Genomic DNA, 20585 nt, shown 5'->3' on the forward strand with positions numbered 1-20585 from the left:
AAAAAAAAAGTTACTGTGTAGCCGTTATGTAACAGCTACTTTACAGAAAAATATAGGATCCAGGAAGATTAATAATTGGCACTTCCTTCAATAGGCTTAGTTATGTTTAAGGAATGAGCTGTTTGTATGGACAACATAACACAATCAATGATTACACTGATAAATAACTTGTCACTAAAAGTTGTCTCTAATAAACTGAATCAGTGATTTAGCCAAAAATAAAGGCAACAGGGTCAAGAATCTAACTCATCTGGGGAAATTGTCATAGGGAAAAAAATGTCATAGCTTAACTTGATTGAGCTTTTTAATATTAAAGATAGTAGGTAATGTTTTACTCACCATCACTGAGAGGTGCAATCATCAACAGGAGAAAAACACACAGGGAAAAGCAATCCATGACTCTGTGTGGCTGCTGAGTGTGGCAGTCCTTTTATGTTTGTATGAGCATCACAGACACACACAGACACACAGACACACAGACACACACACACACACACACACACACACACACACACACACACACACACACACACACACACACACACACACACACACACACACACACACACACACACACACACACACACACACACACACACACACACTAATCCTATTGTTTGACAGAAGAGGAGGCAAAATGCCTTATTGTACCATTATCATATCATGTTACAGAGGTTTCACAATATTTTTCTTGTGTAACGAGTTTCTTGGTTCCCCTGCTTGACACTGTCAGACCGCAGGCATGCCAGGGATGCTTTTGCAGCTACACCTGGGACTGATATGACAGGACATGACATGATGCCAGTATGACAGTACATGTTTAATAGAGCAGTTGTAATTGTGCTGTGACCCAAATACATTTTAGGCACAAATGCAATATTCTGAACAATTTATTTCATGTTTTATTTGTTTTCAACAATATCAGACAGTGATAAATAATCCATGTGTAGTCATCCATTCTAATAACACACTATTAAAAGCTGTAAGAACATCACTTTTGAATAAATAGCATGCATGGTAGTGACAAAGTCAGTAAAGTCTCATATACTGTCACAGATTCCAAAATGGGAGGATCTCAAGGAGATGAGTAACTTTTGAAAGAGTATGAAGTTCCACATCCATATGAAACAGTGCAAAATCCCAGACAGGAGCAGGTGCAGCAAGGCATGTATTCACTAAGATACACTATTTTGACATTGTTCTAAAAAGCTGGAAGTAAAGAAAAGAAAACTGGACATCAGTGCTACTGGTTATGTTTATGCAAAGTCATATTTTGAAGCTTGAGTTTGTGGTCTGAGGAAAAAACACCAAATCAGTATTTATTCTCTTTGTTCTTGAAGTTTTCTTGTAAACTGACAGAGTAATATTTCTACTTCTAAACTTCTTCAGGGATATCTTTCAGTGCCGTGTATCATCCTCATATCCATCTCATATTCACACTCTCCAGCTCTCGCCAAACTCTTGAACACTGCCGGCCATGGTACCGTCTGGCTTCATCCTGTCATTCCTCTTCTGGCCGTCAAAGTTCCCACACAGACCCCCCACTCTCCTTTTGTATATCCGTGGTAGAGTGATCTCTGCAGGGATGACATTAACAATGCGTTGGCTCTGTATCTCACCCAGAAAATAACTCATTCTTTGACACAGAGTTTGATAAATAATACAATAATACATTTCATTAAGGAGTGGAGATGCATCCTGTTAGATGTGTCTGATGACAGGAAGATTAGTTACCTGCTTTGTTGTGTTCATCAAACTCCACTGAGAGGCCAAAGTCTGTCTTTAGGTAGATGCGAGAGGAATGCTTCCGGATATTTAGACCAGCACTTGGCGAGATGGGAGTATTGGTTCTCTCTCCATCCACCTGGAAGGGGATAGAGGGGATATGTCAGTAGGACATTTAAGTTGACTTGAGAGAACTAGTTTTTGGTCTTGCACGACTATATGTACTGGGATCCACAAAACATCCATATTTAGTAGTCCTGTCAACTTGCATTTGTAAGTCAACTTGTACTCCTGATAGTCTCAGCTTGGGTGTCCAGCTGACAGCGCTGTCAGCAGCCTGGCAGGAGAGACTTGCTGTGTGGCACAATCTTATAACTCAGCAATGGTCAAGATCCCAACTTTTCCTTTTACTATGTAAAAAAAAACCTAAAGTTTTATAAACAAAATAGTTAGTTTTTAGGTAAAACATAAGTCATGTTTGGTTTGGCACGGGGGGAATTAACACGGTACGTGCAGGAGAGGAAATTATTCTATTTTCATATAAAGTTTAATGAGGAAAATACACAGGTCATATTGTGTCAAGCAAAATAAATAAATAGGATAATTCCTTATGGCATTTCATAATTTCACTTATTCAGTGAATCAGTGAATCTTCAGATCTGGATAATCTTTATTCCCCAGAGGATACGATCTACTGATTTTGGTCACCTCTTGCCTATTCTATGTTTCTTTCTGGTTGACATTTAAATTTGTCAATTCTTTGATTTATGATCTCCATCAGCCTCAGCTGTAGTTAGTATGCCAATACATTAACATACTATACTAAGATGGTAAACATAATTCCTGCTCAACATTGTTATGTTATATCAGTCTTTTATTATTATTTTTTAATCCACTGCCAGCTGCAGCACATTTTACTTGTTTTCTACACAATGACAATAATCTAAATCTGAAAGATTTGCAAAATCTTTGAGGAAATGTGTGTGTATGTGTGTAACATTTATACTGTATACAATATCTATCTATGAGTCCCATTTGGGAATGGGTTTTCAGCCTTAGGACTCTGAGTATGCAGCTGTTGGATATTTTCTCTCTGTCTCTCATATATAAATATGCACACACAAACATGGTCAAAGTGCCAGAAGGGAAACAACATAGCACATCGTCTGTCTCACTACTTCAGTACTTCAACACCTCACAGTAAAAGATGAGAATTGGTGCTGATTATTACCCTCAGTGTTGTCACAAATGTTTGCGTGTAAGCTGATATATGTTCAACATGTATCCCATGTTCCTAATATTGCCTGCTAAAAATGCACTACAGGAAAATGAGATGACAGTAGTGTGGTGTTCAAAATGCCCTTAATACTTACGAGCAGCCTCAGATTCCTCTTGAACTCCACAGTGTGATTATAGACTCTGATCTTAAGCTCTTGTAATCTGTGGTGCCCCTCAGTCTCTTCACTGTCTTCATCATGTTTGTGATCATCATCGATGTCATCATCATCATCTTCATCATTGACATCATCATCCTCATCTCTGCGACTGTGGTTTTCTTCACTGCTACTGTCACCATGATCCTCACTATTATCATCATCTACCGAGCGTCTATGGATGCCTTCGATATAGACATCAGGAAGGTTGTTTGGCAAGTTTTTCGTCTGGACCAGCACATACGAGTGCTCACCCTCAAAGCCGTGCTTCATTTTGTCAAAGGTTCTGTACTCAGGGTCTCCATTTACAGTGCACTCGCTAAATCCTGTGGAGCAACAAATTTAGGGCAATTCATAAATGAATGAAGCAGACATTAGATCATTTATATTTTTCAGACTTTTGCTCTGTCATTTACTGCACCTGTAGACTGGCAGTAATATTCGCCCTTGTCATTTTGAAGGCAGACAGAATTGCCATCACACTCATCTTCGTCATCACAGTCAATCTTCCCCACACCGTCGTCTTTCTCACATTCACATTTCTGACTGCAGTGTTTGGTGTACCACACTTCATTGAACTATTAAGAAAGAGAGAGTCATCATACAGGGTCCACATGAGTGCTCTGGTTTCAAGAAGTTGTTGATTCTTTCTCTCACCTGATGTTTGGTGCCGTTTCTGTCCACACATCCACATTCTTGGACAGGTACACAATGCTTCGATTTCTTCACAAAGCCATCATCACATACACATCCTGGTACACAACTGTCACTCTCACTGCAGTGTGGTGGGCCATTCAGTTGTGTACAGGTTGGATTGCATGGAGGGATACAACTTGTGTAGTGACTGTTCTCTGGGCAAGATGGTGCTGGAGAGAGAGAGTATTAGACATAAGCATAAAAAATCAAACAAAAGTGGTCTTTACAGTTAATTTAGGGCAGCAGAGCCAAACAAACAATGCCATGGCCAGCTGAAGTTGACAGAATAGCTGTTAAACAGTTGACAGCGGGACGGACAGCAGCGACTGCGTGTTTGAAATGAAATGTCTAAATATATAGCAATTTTTTCCAAAATGCAATCTGGATGATTCATGTGAAAAGTGCAAAACCAATATCATCATGATATAAGATCATAATATCACTCATCCCATGTGTGTTATGGGAAACCCCCAAGTTGTGTTTTAATTGGAGGGGGTGCAAACTTACTTGGTACAGGTGTAGTTGGAGGCTGTGCTGTTGATGTAGACTGAGGTCTGTCTGTTGGTGGGTGTGTTTTAATTGTTGTTGTAGGTTGTGGTCCAGCTGTTGCTGTAGGCTGTGGTCTCAAGGATGTTGTGGGCTGTGATGTAACAGTTGTGCTCTGGGGTTTTCTTGTGGTTGGTGGTTGTGGCTGCATTGTAGTTAAAGGTATTGGTCCTGTTGTTGTTTGTGGCTGTGAAATGGTTGGAGGTTGTGGTCTAGCTGTAGTTGGCGGTAGAGGTCTATTTGTTGTTTGTGACCCAGGTTTACCTGTGGTTGGAGGATGTGGTCTAGCTGTCGTTTGTGACTCAGCTTGAACTGTAGTTGGTGGTTGTGGTCTAGCTGTTGTTTGTGACTCAGCTTGAACTGTAGTTGGTGGTTGTGGTCTAGCTGTGGTTGGAGGATGTGGTCTAGCTGTTGTTTGTGGTCTGGCTGTTGTTTGTGACTCAGCTTGAGCTGTAGTTGGTGGTTGTGGTCTAGCTGTGGTTGGAGGATGTGGTCTAGCTGTCGTTTGTGACTCAGCTTGAACTGTAGTTGGTGGTTGTGGTCTAGCTGTTGTTTGTGACTCAGCTTGAACTGTAGTTGGTGGTTGTGGTCTAGCTGTGGTTGGAGGATGTGGTCTAGCTGTTGTTTGTGGTCTGGCTGTTGTTTGTGACTCAGCTTGAGCTGTAGTTGGTGGTTGTGGTCTAGCTGTGGTTGGAGGATGTGGTCTAGCTGTCGTTTGTGACTCAGCTTGAACTGTAGTTGGTGGTTGTGGTCTAGCTGTTGTTTGTGGTCTGGCTGTTGTTTGTGACTCAGCTTGAGCTGTAGTTGGTGGTTGTGGTCTAGCAGTCGTTTGTGACTCAGCTTGAGCTGTAGTTGGTGGTTGTGGTCCAATTGTGGTTTGAGGTTGTGGTCTAGCTGTTGTTTGTGGTTCAGTTTGAGCTGTAGTTGGTGGTTGTGGTCTAGCTGTGGTTGGAGGGTGTGGTCTAGCTGTTGTTTGTGACTCAGCTTGAACTGTAGTTGGTGGTTGTGGTTTAGCTGTAGTTGGTGGTTGTGGTCTACCTGTGGTTGGAGGATGTGGTCTAGCTGTTGTTTGTGACTCAGCTTGAGCTGTAGTTGGTGGTTGTGGTCTAGCTGTTGTTTGTGACTCAGCTTGAACTGTAGTTGGTGGTTGTGGTCTAGCTGTTGTTTGTGACTCAGCTTGAGCTGTAGTTGGTGGTTGTGGTCTACCTGTGGTTGGGGGATGTGGTCTAGCAGTCGTTTGTGACTCAGCTTGAGTTGAAGTTGGTGGTTGTGGTCTAGCTGTGGTGGGAAGTTGTGGTTTAGCTGTTGTTTGTGACTCAGCTTGAGCTGTAGTTGGTGGTTGTGGTCTAGCTGTTGTTTGTGGTTCAGTTTGAGCTGTAGTTGGTGGTTGTGGTCTAGCTGTTGTTTGTGACTCAGCTTGAGCTGTAGTTGGTGGCTGTGGTCCAATTGTGGTTTGAAGTTGTGGTCTAGCTGTTGTTTGTGGTTCAGTTTGAGCTGTAGTTGGTGGTTGCGGTCTAGCTGTGGTGGGAGGTTGTGGTCTAGCTGTTGTTTGTGACTCAGCTTGAACTGTAGTTGGTGGTTGCGGTCTAGCAGTCTTTTGTGACTCAGCTTGAGCTGTAGTTGGTGGTTGTGGTCTAGCTGTGGTGGGAGGTTGTGGTCTAGCTGTTGTTTGTGGTTCAGCTTGAGCTGTAGTTGGTGGTTGTGGTCTAGCTGTGGTTTGAGGTTGTGGTCTAGCTGTTGTTTGTGGTTCAGCTTGAGCTGTAGTTGGTGGTTGTGGTCTAGCTGTGGTTTGAGGTTGTGGTCTAGCTGTTGTTTGTGGTTCAGTTTGAGCTGTAGTTGGTGGTTGTGGTCTAGCTGTGGTGGGATGTTGTGGGTTAGCTGTTGCTTGTGACTCGGTTTGAGCTGTAGTTGGTGGTTGTGGTCCAATTGTGGTTTGAGGTTGTGGTCTAGCTGTTGTCTGTGGCTCAGTTTGAGCTGTAGTTGGTGGTTGTGGTCTAGCTGTGGTGGGAGGTGGTGGTCTAGCTGTTGTTTGTGGTTCAGCTTGAGCTGTAGTTGGTGGTTGTGGTCCAATTGTGGTTTGAGGTTGTGGTCTAGCTGTTGTCTGTGGCTCAGTTTGAGCTGTAGTTGGTGGTTGTGGTCTAGCTGTGGTGGGAGGTTGTGGTCTAGCTGTTGTTTGTGGTTCAGTTTGAGCTGTAGTTGGTGGTTGTGGTCCAATTGTGGTTTGAGGTTGTGGTCTAGCTGTTGTTTGTGGTTCAGTTTGAGCTGTAGTTGGTGGTTGTGGTCTAGCTGTGGTGGGAGGTTGTGAGTTAGCTGTTGCTTGTGACTCGGTTTGAGCTGTAGTTGGTGGTTGTGGTCCAATTGTGGTTTGAGGTTGTGGTCTAGCTGTTGTCTGTGGCTCAGTTTGAGCTGTAGTTGGTGGTTGTGGTCTAGCTGTGGTGGGAGGTTGTGGTCTAGCTGTTGTCTGTGGTTCAGCTTGAGCTGTAGTTGGTGGTTGTGGTCCAATTGTGGTTTGAGGTTGTGGTCTAGCAGTCGTTTGTGACTCAGTTTGAGCTGTAGTTGGTGGTTGTGGTCTAGCTGTGGTGGGAGGTTGTGGTTTAGCTGTTGCTTGTGACTCAGGTTGAGTTGTGTTTGGTTGTTGTGGGCTTGCTGTGGTTTGGGGACTAATTGTAGCTGTTGCTATTGGTATCGATGTAATTGGTAGCAGTTTTGTTGTTGCTGGAACGCCAGGTCTTGTGGTCACTGGGACATCAGCAATTGTTGTGTGTGGGGGCTCAGTTATTGTTGATGTATTTGTAGGATTTTGTGTATTAGAAGCAGTTGGGCCTGCTGTTGTTGTGATGGTCTTTGTTGTGAATGTAGTTGTTGATGGTGGCTGTGTAGTTGATGAGCTGTTGGCTGGAGGAAGCCCAGGTCCTGTTGTTGCAACTGAATCCATGGTTTCAGGAGCAGGGGTTGTTGGTTCAGCCAGATCTGTGACAACCAATTAATTAGTCTAAGCAATTATCAGTTATATTTGCAAGTAGAATGTCAGAAGCACAGATTCACCTGCACAGTGTCCGTGTTGAAGCAATATATCATCTATGGCCACATCAGACTGATCATTGGAACCTATTCTTCCCTCAAAAATGATCTAAAAAGTAAATGCACAGGTTAAAACTAATGTTGTTGCATCAAGATAGCGCAGTGTTTGGCTTTTTCTTTGCGAGTTTCTGACGTAAGGCAGTTAAGAGAGAGAAACATCTGTCAGTAACTCACCTGGAAAGCTTCAGTCGTGGTGAAATCAACCTGAGCCAGGTGCCACATATTTCCTTGGTCATTCCTTTTCCACCAAACAGCATCTGCTTTTCTGTCCTGGAGCAGGTAAACATGGAGGCCCATTGTGTCTGCTGAGCCATACATATGGTACCAGAACTGCAGACACTGAGGACCAGAGTGAGAACACTCAGAGCTGATGAGACGAGCTGTGTCTCCAAGTGACGCACTGCCCCCTTCGATGTAAAGATAGTTGCCATCTGGATGAGACCATTAAAGTTAGTTAGTTGAGCATTAAACATTACATTTATCAAAAAAAAATATTATTTTTTTTTCAGCTGCACTCTTGGTCAGACAATGTTAATCAGTTTACCATTCTGGTTTGACAAGGAAGAACTGCTTTAACAATGGAATTTTCACTCGTCATTACTGTGACTGTGGCTGACATAAATCTAGAAGAGTGTTCTGTTGTTTCCCTGACAGTTGGAAACTTTCTAAATACGGCACACATCCACACTTGGCTTGTGTCATTACCTCCTGTGGTGTGATCTGAAGACGGGCCCGTCATCATTGTGGGAGTGGAGCCACTATGCCTTGTCCAATCAAAAACATCAGTAAGCAGTTGACTCCAGTGACATAAATCTTGCTCAAAATTGCAGTGGAGTTGGCATGCTGGAAAGAAAAAGCAGAAATATGATGAGATAACTAACACAGTATCTCTGAAAAATCACAAAAACTGGATGCCAAAAAAATAACTGATACACACATCAAAGCTGTGGAGTTACTGCTGTACCTGAGGGTGCTGGTGTTCTGTTGTCTGGGGCTTCAGTTACATTGTCCGTAATTGAGTTGGATGTTGCTTCCGTTGTGGGAGGCATTGTGATAGTTGCTGTATCATTGACCAGAGGGGTCTCGGGATCTGCAGTGGTTGGCACAGGGACACTTGGAAGAGCTGTGGCATTTAGATCAGGTTTAGGTGGTTGCGCTGTAACAACACCACCTAGATCTGTTTGGAGTACAACAGTATTTTAGAGCACTCTAAAATTGGAATAAAAAACTGCTTTCCAGACCTGTTAGTGTTTTCGCTGTATTTTTGTTTCTTACCAGAGCAGTAACCACGATAAAGCTTTACATCGTCTATGGCCACATCTGATTGATCATTAGATCCTCTGCGCCCCTCAAAGATGATCTGAATGATGTCATTGAAATCATTAGTAGATTAGACAGAATAATTTTGCACTACTGTACCAAAGGCTGGCCATCAACAGAGGCCCTGATGTGAGATAAGTCACCTGAAAAGCTCTGGTTGTTGTGAGGTCCACCTGAGCCAGGTGCCACATATTTCCTTGATCATTCCTCTTCCACCAGACGCCATCTGTGACTCTGTTCTGGACCAAGTATACATGAAGTCCCATTGTGTCTGCTGAGCCGTGCATATGGTACCAGAACTGCAAACACTGAGGACCCAAGTCAGAGCACTCAGAGCTGATTAGACGAGCTGTGTCTCCATGCGTTGCATTGCTGGCTTCAATGTACAGATAGTGACCATCTAGGCACGAATAAAGAAAATACAACATTTGTGAACATAGGTTCCATGATGGGACTTTTTTTTTCTTTAGCTATGTTTAATGTCATTCAGATATAGATGTCACAGGAGAATATTACCACCACTGTGGTCAGCCGAAGGCCCTGTCATTAGGGTGGGGGTGGAACCACTCTGCCACGTCCAGTCAAAAGCATCTGTAATCATCTGATTCCAGCTACAAAGGTTTCTGTCAAAGCTGCAGTCGAGACTGCAAACTATGGGGAAGCAAAAAATTAACATACACTTTAGTGTTGAGGCAAATTTAGGCAATCTGTAACCTTGAATGGCCATCAAGAATTGCACATTCAGTATTTATTGGACTACACATGAATGCTAATTAGTAACCAAACTTCAACATTTGTGATACAGAAACAACTGACCCATAAAGCATAGCTTCCTGTGCACTTACCTGGGTTTGAGGGAAGGACTTCTGTAGTCACAGAGGGAAGCTCAGTTCCACTAACCACACCAGGGGAGCTACCTAAAGGAAGTGATTGATTTTGTTTAAATCATCAGACCTGATCATAATTTGAGACCACAGTGTATTAGCACCATTAAAAACAGATTGGTGGTGCAGTATATCAGTCATTAAATCAAAATAGGAGGTTGTACTTCTTGTTAGAGATAGGGGTCACCTGAGCATGAGCCAAAGTTGATGGAAATGTCATCAACTGCCACATCGGATTGACCATTAGAGCCTCGAATTCCCTCAATAATGATCTGGAATGAGTGATGTGAAAAAAAAAAATTCACTGTTCAGAATAAGATACGTAATGTGTGTTTTTTTAGGGATGCACGATAGTTATCGGTCCGATAATTATCGGCCCGATATCAGGAAATTATGACGTCATTTCGATAAATCTCAATCACACACACACACCCCTGCACCCCCCTCTCACACAGACTGTCTGTCTGTGTGTGTCTCTCTCTCACACAGACACACAGACACACAGACACACAGACACAAACTCTGTCTGTCTCTCTCTCTCTCTCTCTCTCTCTCTCTCTCTCTCTCTCTCTCTCTCTCTCTCTCTCTCTCTCTCTCTCTCTCTCTCTCTCTCCCCCTCTCTGAAAAGTTATTCATTTGTATGGAACCAGCCAAGCTTTTTTAACTTGTGGGATGCACTTTTCCCACTTTGTATTTATTTTAATTGAGTAAAATAAATAAATAAAATAACGCAAAGTATTTGCATCAGTTCTGGAGTCTTTTATTTTTGTATCAATAAGTAATGCAGCTTATTTAAATAGATGTTCATTTGAGATACCAAATAGTTTTGTTTGATATCTTTTAGCAAATGTTTGAAAGGCTTGTTAATAGAATATCTTCATTTAAAGAGTCAAAACTGTTTTTGGTTTTGTTTATAGTATTGATGTCATGATATATGTTAGGTCATCACTAGTCTTTCTTATCTCCAGGTATGTTATCGGTTATCAGTATCGGTATCGGCCTTCGGAAGCAGAAAGTTATCGGTTATCGGTATTGGTTTAAAAAAAAATGTTATCGTGCATCCCTAGTTTTTTTGTTTTGTTTTTTGCAAGACATGGAACACAACATTCAGCCAGATGCTGCTGCATGTGTTGATGACATTGCAGTGTACTTACCTGGAAAGGACCAGGCACACTGATGTCAATATTTCCTTGATGCCATTCTGGTCCCTGGTTATTCACCCTGGACCAGAGCTTAGTAGCTTTGTTGCCTTTGAGCATGTAGATATTGAGGGACATTGCTGTAGCGGAACCATGCATATTGTACCAGAACTGTAGACAGAGTGGGGCATCATAATGGCACGCTGAGCTTATCAGGCGGGCTGAGTCTCCATGGGTTACTCCATCCCCCTCCATGTATATGTAATAACCGGCTAGAGAAAGGGTAAAAAAGCACAATAAGGAGGTGTCATGAATAACTAACAACTAGCAACCAAACGATGTAATAGTTTGATCTGAACCCGGGTTGTACCTCCAGTGGTATGGTCCTGGCTTGGCCCTGTTAGGTCTGAGGGGGTGGGTCCTGAATGTCTTGACCAATCAAAACTGTCCTGTATGAGCTGCTTCCACCCACACAAATTCTTTTCAAAGTCGCAGTTCAGGGGGCAGACTATGAAAAGCAAATGAACACAATGAAAATGATTATTATAAGACAATTAAATATATGAATATTACGATTTGAAAAGTGGAGTTAAAGTAAAAAAACAATTATCAACGAAAACATTACTTAATCTAATATGTGTGTAATTACATAAAGAGCTATGTGTATAAATACGATTATGCATTAAACATGTGTAAAATTGTTCCAACAAGAGGTCAAATTTGATATTTTCTTTGTGAAATTGATTATGAATTGGATTATGTCACTGATTATTCCAAACCAGTCACATAATAGCTTTTCCAACCCTGAATGCTCTTACAAGTCTGATCTGGTGTTGGAGAAGTGGGAGTTGGAGTAGGTGGAAGAGTTGAAGTGGTTGGGGGCTCAGCTGCAACAGGAACAAAAACAAAACAAAAAGCCAAACAAACAAACAAACAAACAAAAAAGGGGGAAATGAGTTCATCGTCTTTGGCTTTTTGGTGCCCCAAGATAAAATATTGCCTATCTTGGGCTTCCCTTTCCACATCTTAGCCACCTAATAACTTCTCCAACTTTGTTCATATCACTGATGAGTAAAAAATAAAACAAAAAACAAAAAAGTTCAGGTTTGGCCCGAGGCAGTTTCATAGTTTGCATATGCAACAGGACAGTCCTGTGACGTCATTAAAAACAAAATCAGGAGTAGAGAAAATTCAGGGCATTAAACAGAATTACACACATTCACAATTTGTTGTAAAAAAAATAATCAGCCAAATACTTAATCAGGACAAGTATCAGTATCTTCTCACAGAATGACACTTTCATTGTCCAACATATGCAACTCACCACAGGCTGTGCCTGCCTGCCAGGGGGGCAGCTTCACTCCTGCAACCTGGCATGCTGCTGCGTAGGACTTCAGAGATTCACAGAGGGTTTGTCGGTCACCATTTGTGGCACAGTAGTCATACACACAACTAAGAATGTAGATGTCTGGGTTAACGGGTTCATGACAGGGCAGGAAGGCATCTCCCAGTAATGCGAAACACTGACTGTAGGCTTCATCCTCTTCATCGTAGTCACAGAGCCTGGAGTCGTTTGGATAGGCGGTACAACTGAAGGTAAAATTTAGACAGTTATACAGTATTAAAACATTGGAACTATGCTGCCAATTCATAAGACAAGTTAGATGTTTTGGTCAAGTAAATATTACAAAGAAAACATTTGGTAAGCAGCTCCATGTGGTTACACAGTTACACAATGGCTAATGCTAATGATAGTGGGCTAAAATTATTTTAATAACAATGCTTACATGCTGATGTTCAGTAAGTACCATGTTTTCCAGGCTCATCTTAGTTTAGTGCATTAGCATGCTAACCTTGCTAATTAGCACTAAACACCAGTACAGTGGCAGTACAGCTATAGCTGTAGGGAATATAATTAGCACCTGCTTCTAGTTTTGCAAAAATTCTCTATTTTAGTGTTCCTTGTTAGTTTCTACGTCAGCAATCATTTAATTTGTTCTGGCAAGTGTGCAGATACGCTGTATGGTAAAAACAACTTACTCGTTATTGCCTGGCACCCTCCAGCTGTTCCCAAACTCAAATGCATCTGTAGTGTTTTGGCCATCTGGGGTTACAAAATCATCATCCTGGTGTCCAGAGTAGATGCCACACAGTCCACACAATTCATACTTGTAATGCTCATCTGCCTGCAGAAAGAGTCTATACTGCCCATCCACCATAATCCTGAGGCCAAAGGTTGTGTTCAAGATAATATAATTGCTCTCCATGTGAACCCACACCAAGCCGTAAGTTCCATTGGTGGAATAGGGGAGTTGGACCAGGCTGTTATTCACCTAGAGAGAGGACAGTCCATTAATTGTAATTAGTTTATTCTAGTGAGAGCCATGTTTGTTTTTGAATGCCAAACAAGTATTAAAATGATTTCTATTAGTGCAACCAGTTAGCTTCCAAATAGCTGTTCAGGGCAAAGTCAAGTAGGTCAGCTGTTAGTGTGTATACTCTTGTAAACCCCAGATGACAAACGAGTGACTTCCTCCAATGACCTGACAGAGCAATAACTGACTCCTATAAACATTGGTGTGGTGATAGTAAAGTAATTAGACACAGCCATTAATGAATTACATACGATAATAGAGAACAATGACAACAATAAATGGGTCACGTGCAGGCCATGAGAGGCTTTTTGTGTAGATCGGCAGTTGTTCAGTGTCATACACTTTTTTTTTATTTCATCAGTTGACTTGTTACATGACATGCCTTAAAGAGCTGCATTTGAAATGGTTTGATGTAAGGAGTTTTCATACTTACATAGACTTCTCCGCTTTGATTCAGGGTCAGGGAAAAATCTTCAACCTGCAGAGTCACAGCTTCCAGCTTGGACCGGGTGAAGTTCTCAAGGGGAGGATGCATGTTGTGTCCAATCACAGTGAACTGGACTGAGCTTTCTTCACCACATGTTGTAGCCAGCGTGTAACTGCAGCCCCCTTGAAAGTCATAAGCCACCTTGTCAAAGGTGATGTAATGTGGATCACCATAGACCCGGCAGGTAGCAGGCGTGAAAGGAAAGCAGTCTTTGACCCCATCTTTGACTTTACAAACTTCATTGTCTGCACATTGCATTGCAGTGCACCGCAGCTCATCATTACCCATACACTGGCACTGTTGCACACACGCTCCTTCCCAGAATGTCATTCCTTTCTGCAGGGGAAAAGGGATGTGTGTAAGTAAATAAATAATAGCACTGTGGCTATAGGTTGCTCTATGTTGTCACGTCATGTTACTCACCTCATAGTGTATACCGTTATGCCAGCACCCACAGTCCTCTGCTGGGACACACTTTCCCCCACTGAGTTTGAAACCAGACTCACACTCGCATCTTTCCTCACAGCTTCCACAGGGGCCAGCTAAATCCAGACTGGAGCACACCTCGGGACAGCCATCAGCACATGAGTTATAGTAGCTGTTCTCGCCACACTGAAGGGCTAAGGGGACCCAAGAAAGGAGAGGAAAGAGGACAGTGACCTTATTTTTTGTGTTATTGTACCAATAATTAGCCACTGTTTCTCCTATTTTAATATCAGGAGGAAGAAAAGTCAAAGCATGAAGCAATAAAGTCACATACGGCAGAATGTGGAGTTCCTCCATACGGGCATGGCGACTCCAGCATGCTCACAGATGTCAGTGTAGACCTGTAATGCCTGGCACAGCACCGCAGGGTCACCATGAGCATAGCACATGCTGACCATACAGCCCCTGAAGTAGCTTTCTGCCCCCAAAACTGAATTGCAGTCAGCAAAGGGCCCAGTGCTAGAGAGGAGCCCTCCACAGTACAGCTCCCTGGCATACTCGGCCTCCTCTAGTGGGTCACACTGATGAGGGACTAGAATAGTTTGACAGGAGGAGGTAGTTTTCCCAGTCTGCCAACTCTCAGCCAAAGCTGTAGCATCTTTGGCATTTGTGCCATCAGGTTTGCGGAGGTCATCTTCTCTTCGGTGATTAAAGTTACCACACATGCCGCAGACTTGATCAGAGTATGTTGTGGGCAGGGTGACATGTACAGCACCATGGCTGTCATAGGAAACAAAAAGCCCAAAACTGGTTCCCAGAACAACAGCAGCAGGGTTACTTTTGATATTGATGGTGCCATTGCCGAGGTTCAGCGGCAGTTTCCTCCAGACTCCATTAACCTGAAGAACAGTATAAGCTTTAGATTGCCTTACCGGCAATATTGACTCACTCTATCTGACTGTTTGCATAAAAAGCAGCATTCTGAAGATAGATGTATCTTTGGGAATTGATAAGGCTGATAAGTCCTGTAAGAATTCCAGGACATTATGCCAGTAAACTCTGCACTTTATGATAAAAAAAAGCAGCTTATCAGTAGAGTGGGCTGCAGATATGGGAACTGCTTGATGCAGTACATTAGTGAGCTCAACCCTCATTACACCATAACAAGGTGCCTCAAAACTGGGGTTGTACAGACAGAACTTAGATATTACAAAGTGGAGGGCCAGTTTAAATAAGATAAAACAGCTTCTGTACATTTCTTTGCAAATTACTGTCTCTTTCAGCTGTGAACAATGAGAAATACTCCTATTGTCCTTAAGATGTGTGATGTCCCACTGATAAACACCTGAGCAGAGTTAACCCACAAAAGCTATTAGTCTGCCAAAAATTATTTTATGGTTGCATGATTGTTGTCTCAGAAGGAAAAGCAAAAACCATTAAATAAGGTTTATTTGGATGTTTAGCCACACAAATTCTCATAAGTGCCTGAAAAACCCTGGTCTCCTTTTGTAATATTTCAATATTTGTCAAGAATACTATGTAACACAGTTTTGGGCTAAATTAATATCACCCGTTAAAAGAACTCACCACAACTCGGTGTGTTTTCTGATTCAGCAGGGACAATCTGAAGCTCCCTGTGTTCACAGTGACCTGCTGAACAGTTGGCAGAGATGAGTTCCCGTTCTGCTCATTGACCACTTCCACAGTGAACATGGGCAGGGCCTCGGCAGGTGAGCAGGTCTTGGCTAACACGTAGGTGCACGGGGCCATGAAGCGGAACAGCACTCCATCAAAAGTGCTGCAGTCTGTGTGACTGTGTATAGTGCACGTCCCAGGGGCGGATATCCCACTGGAGCCTCCTCTTTTAGGACCACAGATTTGGCCCTCGGGGCACTGAGAGGGAGAGCAGGAGAGCTGGCTGGCTGAACAGAGGCAGCGAGTGGACTCATCTGTCCATATCTCTGTGTTAGATTCACACTGGGGTCCTGGGGGGGGGGGAGGGGGGGCATGTGACTGAGTAAACAACCACTTTATAACCACAACACCATCTGGCTAGGAATAATTGATTAGTGATGTTAATTAATTATTATGCTCAGTGTTAATACTGTATGGACCGTCAACACATTTTCCACATTACCTTAGTTATCCAAACTATTATTCATGTTGGTGGTGCCTTAATTCACGTTATCTTAATTAATCAGCAGAATTAAAATTATTCTAACTGCCTAACTAACACTGAAATTATGAGACCTGATAAAGAATATTTTATGTCTTTAAACTCTTTATTTGTTTCACTGACAGTAATCTGACAAGTCTTATGACAGCAGTGGTTATGTATCCTGTAAACATTGTTATTACTGAAGCACAGCAGTTTTTTTTCTGCAAAAGCAGGCTGCAAGACGAGCAAAGGAACACTTACCGCATGAGCCTCTTCTTACACCAATCTGGTTAAATGTGATCCGTCCCCCCATGGACACTGCTTCAAGTACAACCTGGTACAAAAGCAGATTATCTCATGAAATATATAAAATAGAAACGTTATATTTTAAATCACCAACATAGTTCAGTTATAGATAAGTGACACTATGCAGTCTTTTACCTGAGACCTCGGTTTGATGATTTTCAGGGGGACAAACACTTGTCTCCATGTATTGCCGGGTTGGGCAGCAGAGGCCCAGACTTGTACCTGACCATCACTGCTCTTCAGGATAACTTTAACTTCAGAACCATTAGGCGCAACCGGGGCCTGGTACCAAAACTCTAAACAGGCCTCGCCCTCCAGCACTAGCGGGCTGCTTGCTAATATATTCACCGCCCCATTCTCTGGAGAAGAGAAGGACAATAAGAAAATGCAAATACGCAAGATGTTGTCATACATGACCACGCTCATTTCTAGTTCTGTTGTTGCACCTGTTTCTCGTGCTTCATTCTTGTCAAAATCACACACCTACTCAGGTTAGAAATGAGCTTTTACGCCATGTCATAACTCCTCACCAAAAATTGGAGACCATTTCCTTGCATTTGTTATTACCATAAAACAAGAAGTACATCTGTTGTGCTGCAATTATCATTAAATGCAAAATAGCTGTTTAGAGTGTTTTGTGCTAAATTTGAACCTCAGGTGCAGACCCTTTACTTTGATTGCCCCTGGGAGAACACCAGGCTATAAAAGATTATTAGCCTGCTTCAGATCAATTAGCGATATGCGGCGAGGCACAGCCACAGTCACAGCCCGTCTGCAGATTAAAATCAGAACTGTGGACTGATGTTCCAAATCCTCCACAATAAGGGAGGGGTAAAATGAAAGGTTACTACAGTCACGTAATCTCTCCATGTCAGAGTGAACTCATTACTGAACCTAGCAAGATGTCTTTAAAATACATCTGGCTTCCAATTTCATTATTACATTGTTTTTTTATTTCACAAAATCCAGTGCACTACAGACTAGTGCAGTAAATGTAGTTGTGTTCTGTACCTGTTTGCTGTTGGCTTCTTGTCCAGTCACAAATCAAATTGTTCTGTCTGTTGTAGAAACACTGTGTGACATATTCTATGTAGGAAAAATCGCCATTAGATATCGTATTATGTGCTCTTTTCTAGGGAATATGGAATGGAGTGAGGAATAGATGTAATAATTCATACCTGCATTTGTCCTCCACTCTGGTAGAGGAACTAATGAAAAGTCATTTTCAGCCCTAGCAAAGGAAAATGCATGACAATGATCTTTTTTTTTTTTTTTTTTAACAATTATGCCATAAATTCATACAACACTTGATTGATTTTAAAAACAGAATCTCCTTGATCCCTTACTTAATAAAATTGAGCCATATAACAATATTAGTAGTAGTAACATATTGGCCAAAAGTACGACCGTTTAAAAGTTGAATTATCTTGAAACCCACCTGCACTGAGTCACTGTGTGAGAGAAGAAGAGTAAAGTCACTGTGACCAACAAATCTGTGTGGATGCCCCCAAGCATGGCTGATCCCTTAACGGCAGCCTCTCAGCTCTGTTCTCCCGTTGCTAATCCTCTCTGTCTTTGATGAGTTGAAGAATGAATGATGAACACTGGCTGTTATGGAGCTTCTCTGTGGGAAACGCAGTGTACAGTATATGACCCTTTCACTGCCAGCACAGAGGTGTTGGCCCTCTTCTTGTGTCCCTTTCAAAGGACAGTGGAGGGTTTTAGACATTTATGCAACCCCCACCGTCCACTCCCCCCCAACACACACATACACACACCTAACCAGGTAACCTCAGCGGTGGGTGGAGAAAGAAAACTGGAGAACAGGAAGACATAAAAGGGGTTGGACTGTCTCTGTGGAGCAAAAAAAAAGATTGATAAAGTGCCGACAGCAGTAAACAGAGATAAGCAAAGTCTGGGTTTAGTGCTGCTATGTCAGGTGAGGCACTAAACCAAACTTGCATATTCAAATGCTTGAATAAAACAGCAAAAAGAGCTCTATTGAACTCACACTTTTATATGGTAGTGGTAAGGTGAAAAATTAACAACTATTCAAACATTGTAAAGGGTACATAAAAGAAGGAGAGAATAGTGTTGTATTTTCCTACTAAAAACCTTTACAGTATGATCTGTTGGCATTTTTCATAATGTAAAAACAGCAGGAGTCTCGCAGCTCACCTCTCTTCTTCTTACTGTGGTTCTCACAGTCTATTGTTTGTGTTAATTTCTGTGCACATTCAGGCTACTGATGAATATCCTGTAATTCAAAAGCACACTTTCATTAAAATAAGGTTGCAAGATTATTGAAACCGAAATAACATTATACCCTGGGAGAAACTGAAACCACGGATTATTATCAAAGATTTAGCTTTGAACATGTTTATCTGAAGACGTGACTTTTAATACAAAGGTACTAGATAGTGTGTTGTGTTGAGAATATCAAAGCTGATGAGCCTCATGAATTCTACATGCAGTAAAAGGGCGACAAGATAATTTCCTTTGTAAATCTGTGCTAAGCCTTTAACTCCATCACACTTCAAAGCAAAGATAAGCCCAAAAAAAAAGAAAAAAAGATGGGCCATTACGAATGTCAACTTATGCAATCCATATTCTTGAAACGTTCACAATGAGGCATGTGTGTGTCGGGACCTGGTAATGTTGGGAAAATAACTGGCTTGAAATAGAAGATATTGTCTGTTGGACTATATCTTGTGTCAGCCAGAAAGTAGCACACACTGTAAGAACAGGTGGAAAAAGAGTGATAAGAAAGACACATTGTGTATGAGGTGCTGTGTGACCCACCAATTGTAACATTCCTAAAGCATGCAAGGTTAGTGTCAACAGAGAGGGTGGCCTAAAACAAATATTGGAGCGCTTTAAAGCTGTCCAGCCATGAGAGAAGGTATTTGTTTGTAATATGTCAATTACCAAATGCTATACTGTGTATCTACTGTAATATATAAGAAGTGAATTTGTTTTTTTGTGTCACAACTGAATAGATAATCTACACTTATCTTAAAGATAGCTGATTTCAAAACCGATAGTCATGGTTTTACCTATCAGTGTCTCAGGTGTGTGATGAATGTCGCAGGAACTCTGTTACTCATAAACTGACCCATTGTGTGTACATAGCGCAAACTGATATTTTAGAGGCTTTAATGGGAAATAAAACTGATTTACGGCCCCAGAATGTCCAGTCAAAAAACAGGTACACCATAAAGCAGCGCCACATACAGCTATACACATACAGTAAATGTGCTCGACTTGATTCAGTTAATATTTTGTCATACTCTGTTACTCATTGCCATCTACTATACAGAGACTTGTTACAGCATCACTCTGGTAACTAGTAACTTTACTGTTACCCAAAGAGGCAGATGATTAATAATAGATACTGAAGGCTTCTATTTTTAGCAGTAATGGCCATGGTGATTACTGGAAGGGAGTTGTGACTGTGATAAAGCTTGTCCAGGGGTTAAGTGCCTGCCTAAAGTCACTTTATCAAGGTGTATACTCACTTATGAGTCAGCTATCATGATGCATCTTATTGGTAACCAAGACAGTCACCAAGGGGGCAACCTTTCTGCCCCACACACAGTGTCTAAATACAGTGGTGGTAACGTTATCAATATACAACCATGTTGAAATATGACATATTATCAGTCAGAAAATGCAGCTCAATTGCATACAAGAACCAATACTTGTACACTTGTCTCAGACCTGATATATGTCTCCAGCCTACAAATAAAAGGGCCATTAATAATCAACCATGTCCACAGGAAGCAGGAGAAAGATCAACAAGGGGCCACAACCAAGCACCAAAGCAGTATACTGTGGACCTTTTGAAAGATCATTGTGAACTGCAGATTCTATGATCCATGACTAACAGTTAATAGGCCTATGTTTGCTATTTCAATGGCCTGTGCTAGCTCTGCTGTGTCATAGGAAAACATCCGTAAGCAGAGGAATGTTCATTTGGAAACAACAGTGTTTTTTTTTTTTTTTTTTT

At 41.9% G+C, this 20585-nt stretch overlaps 1 protein-coding gene across 2 annotated transcripts; it reads right to left on the reverse strand.

Annotated features, from left to right (window-relative positions):
• Nucleotides 1-939: 939 nt before the first annotated feature.
• LOC311000206 (uncharacterized protein) lies at nucleotides 940-18251 on the reverse strand. Of its 2 annotated transcripts, XM_083990858.1 has the most exons (29): nucleotides 18015-18251; nucleotides 17755-17807; nucleotides 17588-17662; nucleotides 16712-16935; nucleotides 16532-16604; nucleotides 15700-16097; nucleotides 14447-15011; nucleotides 14110-14306; nucleotides 13633-14022; nucleotides 12865-13157; nucleotides 12149-12414; nucleotides 11643-11711; nucleotides 11195-11332; nucleotides 10840-11096; nucleotides 9873-9957; nucleotides 9647-9718; nucleotides 9318-9452; nucleotides 8945-9201; nucleotides 8757-8841; nucleotides 8446-8658; nucleotides 8187-8324; nucleotides 7656-7912; nucleotides 7446-7530; nucleotides 4362-7370; nucleotides 3816-4024; nucleotides 3580-3736; nucleotides 3099-3484; nucleotides 1735-1864; nucleotides 940-1577 (listed from the first exon to the last, which is right to left on the reverse strand). In XM_083990858.1, the coding sequence occupies exons 1-29, from the start codon at nucleotides 18089-18091 to the stop codon at nucleotides 1435-1437; spliced, it is 8436 nt and encodes a 2811-aa protein (XP_083846984.1). In that variant the 5' UTR covers nucleotides 18092-18251; the 3' UTR covers nucleotides 940-1434. The 2 variants fall into 2 exon arrangements, with proteins under 2 accessions (XP_083846984.1, XP_083846985.1); XM_083990859.1 differs by lacking the exon at nucleotides 11643-11711.
• Between the last annotated feature and the right edge of the window lie 2334 nt (nucleotides 18252-20585).

The sequence above is a fragment of the Trachurus trachurus genome (assembly GCF_905171665.1).
Source record: "Trachurus trachurus genome assembly, chromosome: 17".
In the NCBI taxonomy this organism is placed as follows: domain Eukaryota; kingdom Metazoa; phylum Chordata; class Actinopteri; order Carangiformes; family Carangidae; genus Trachurus; species Trachurus trachurus.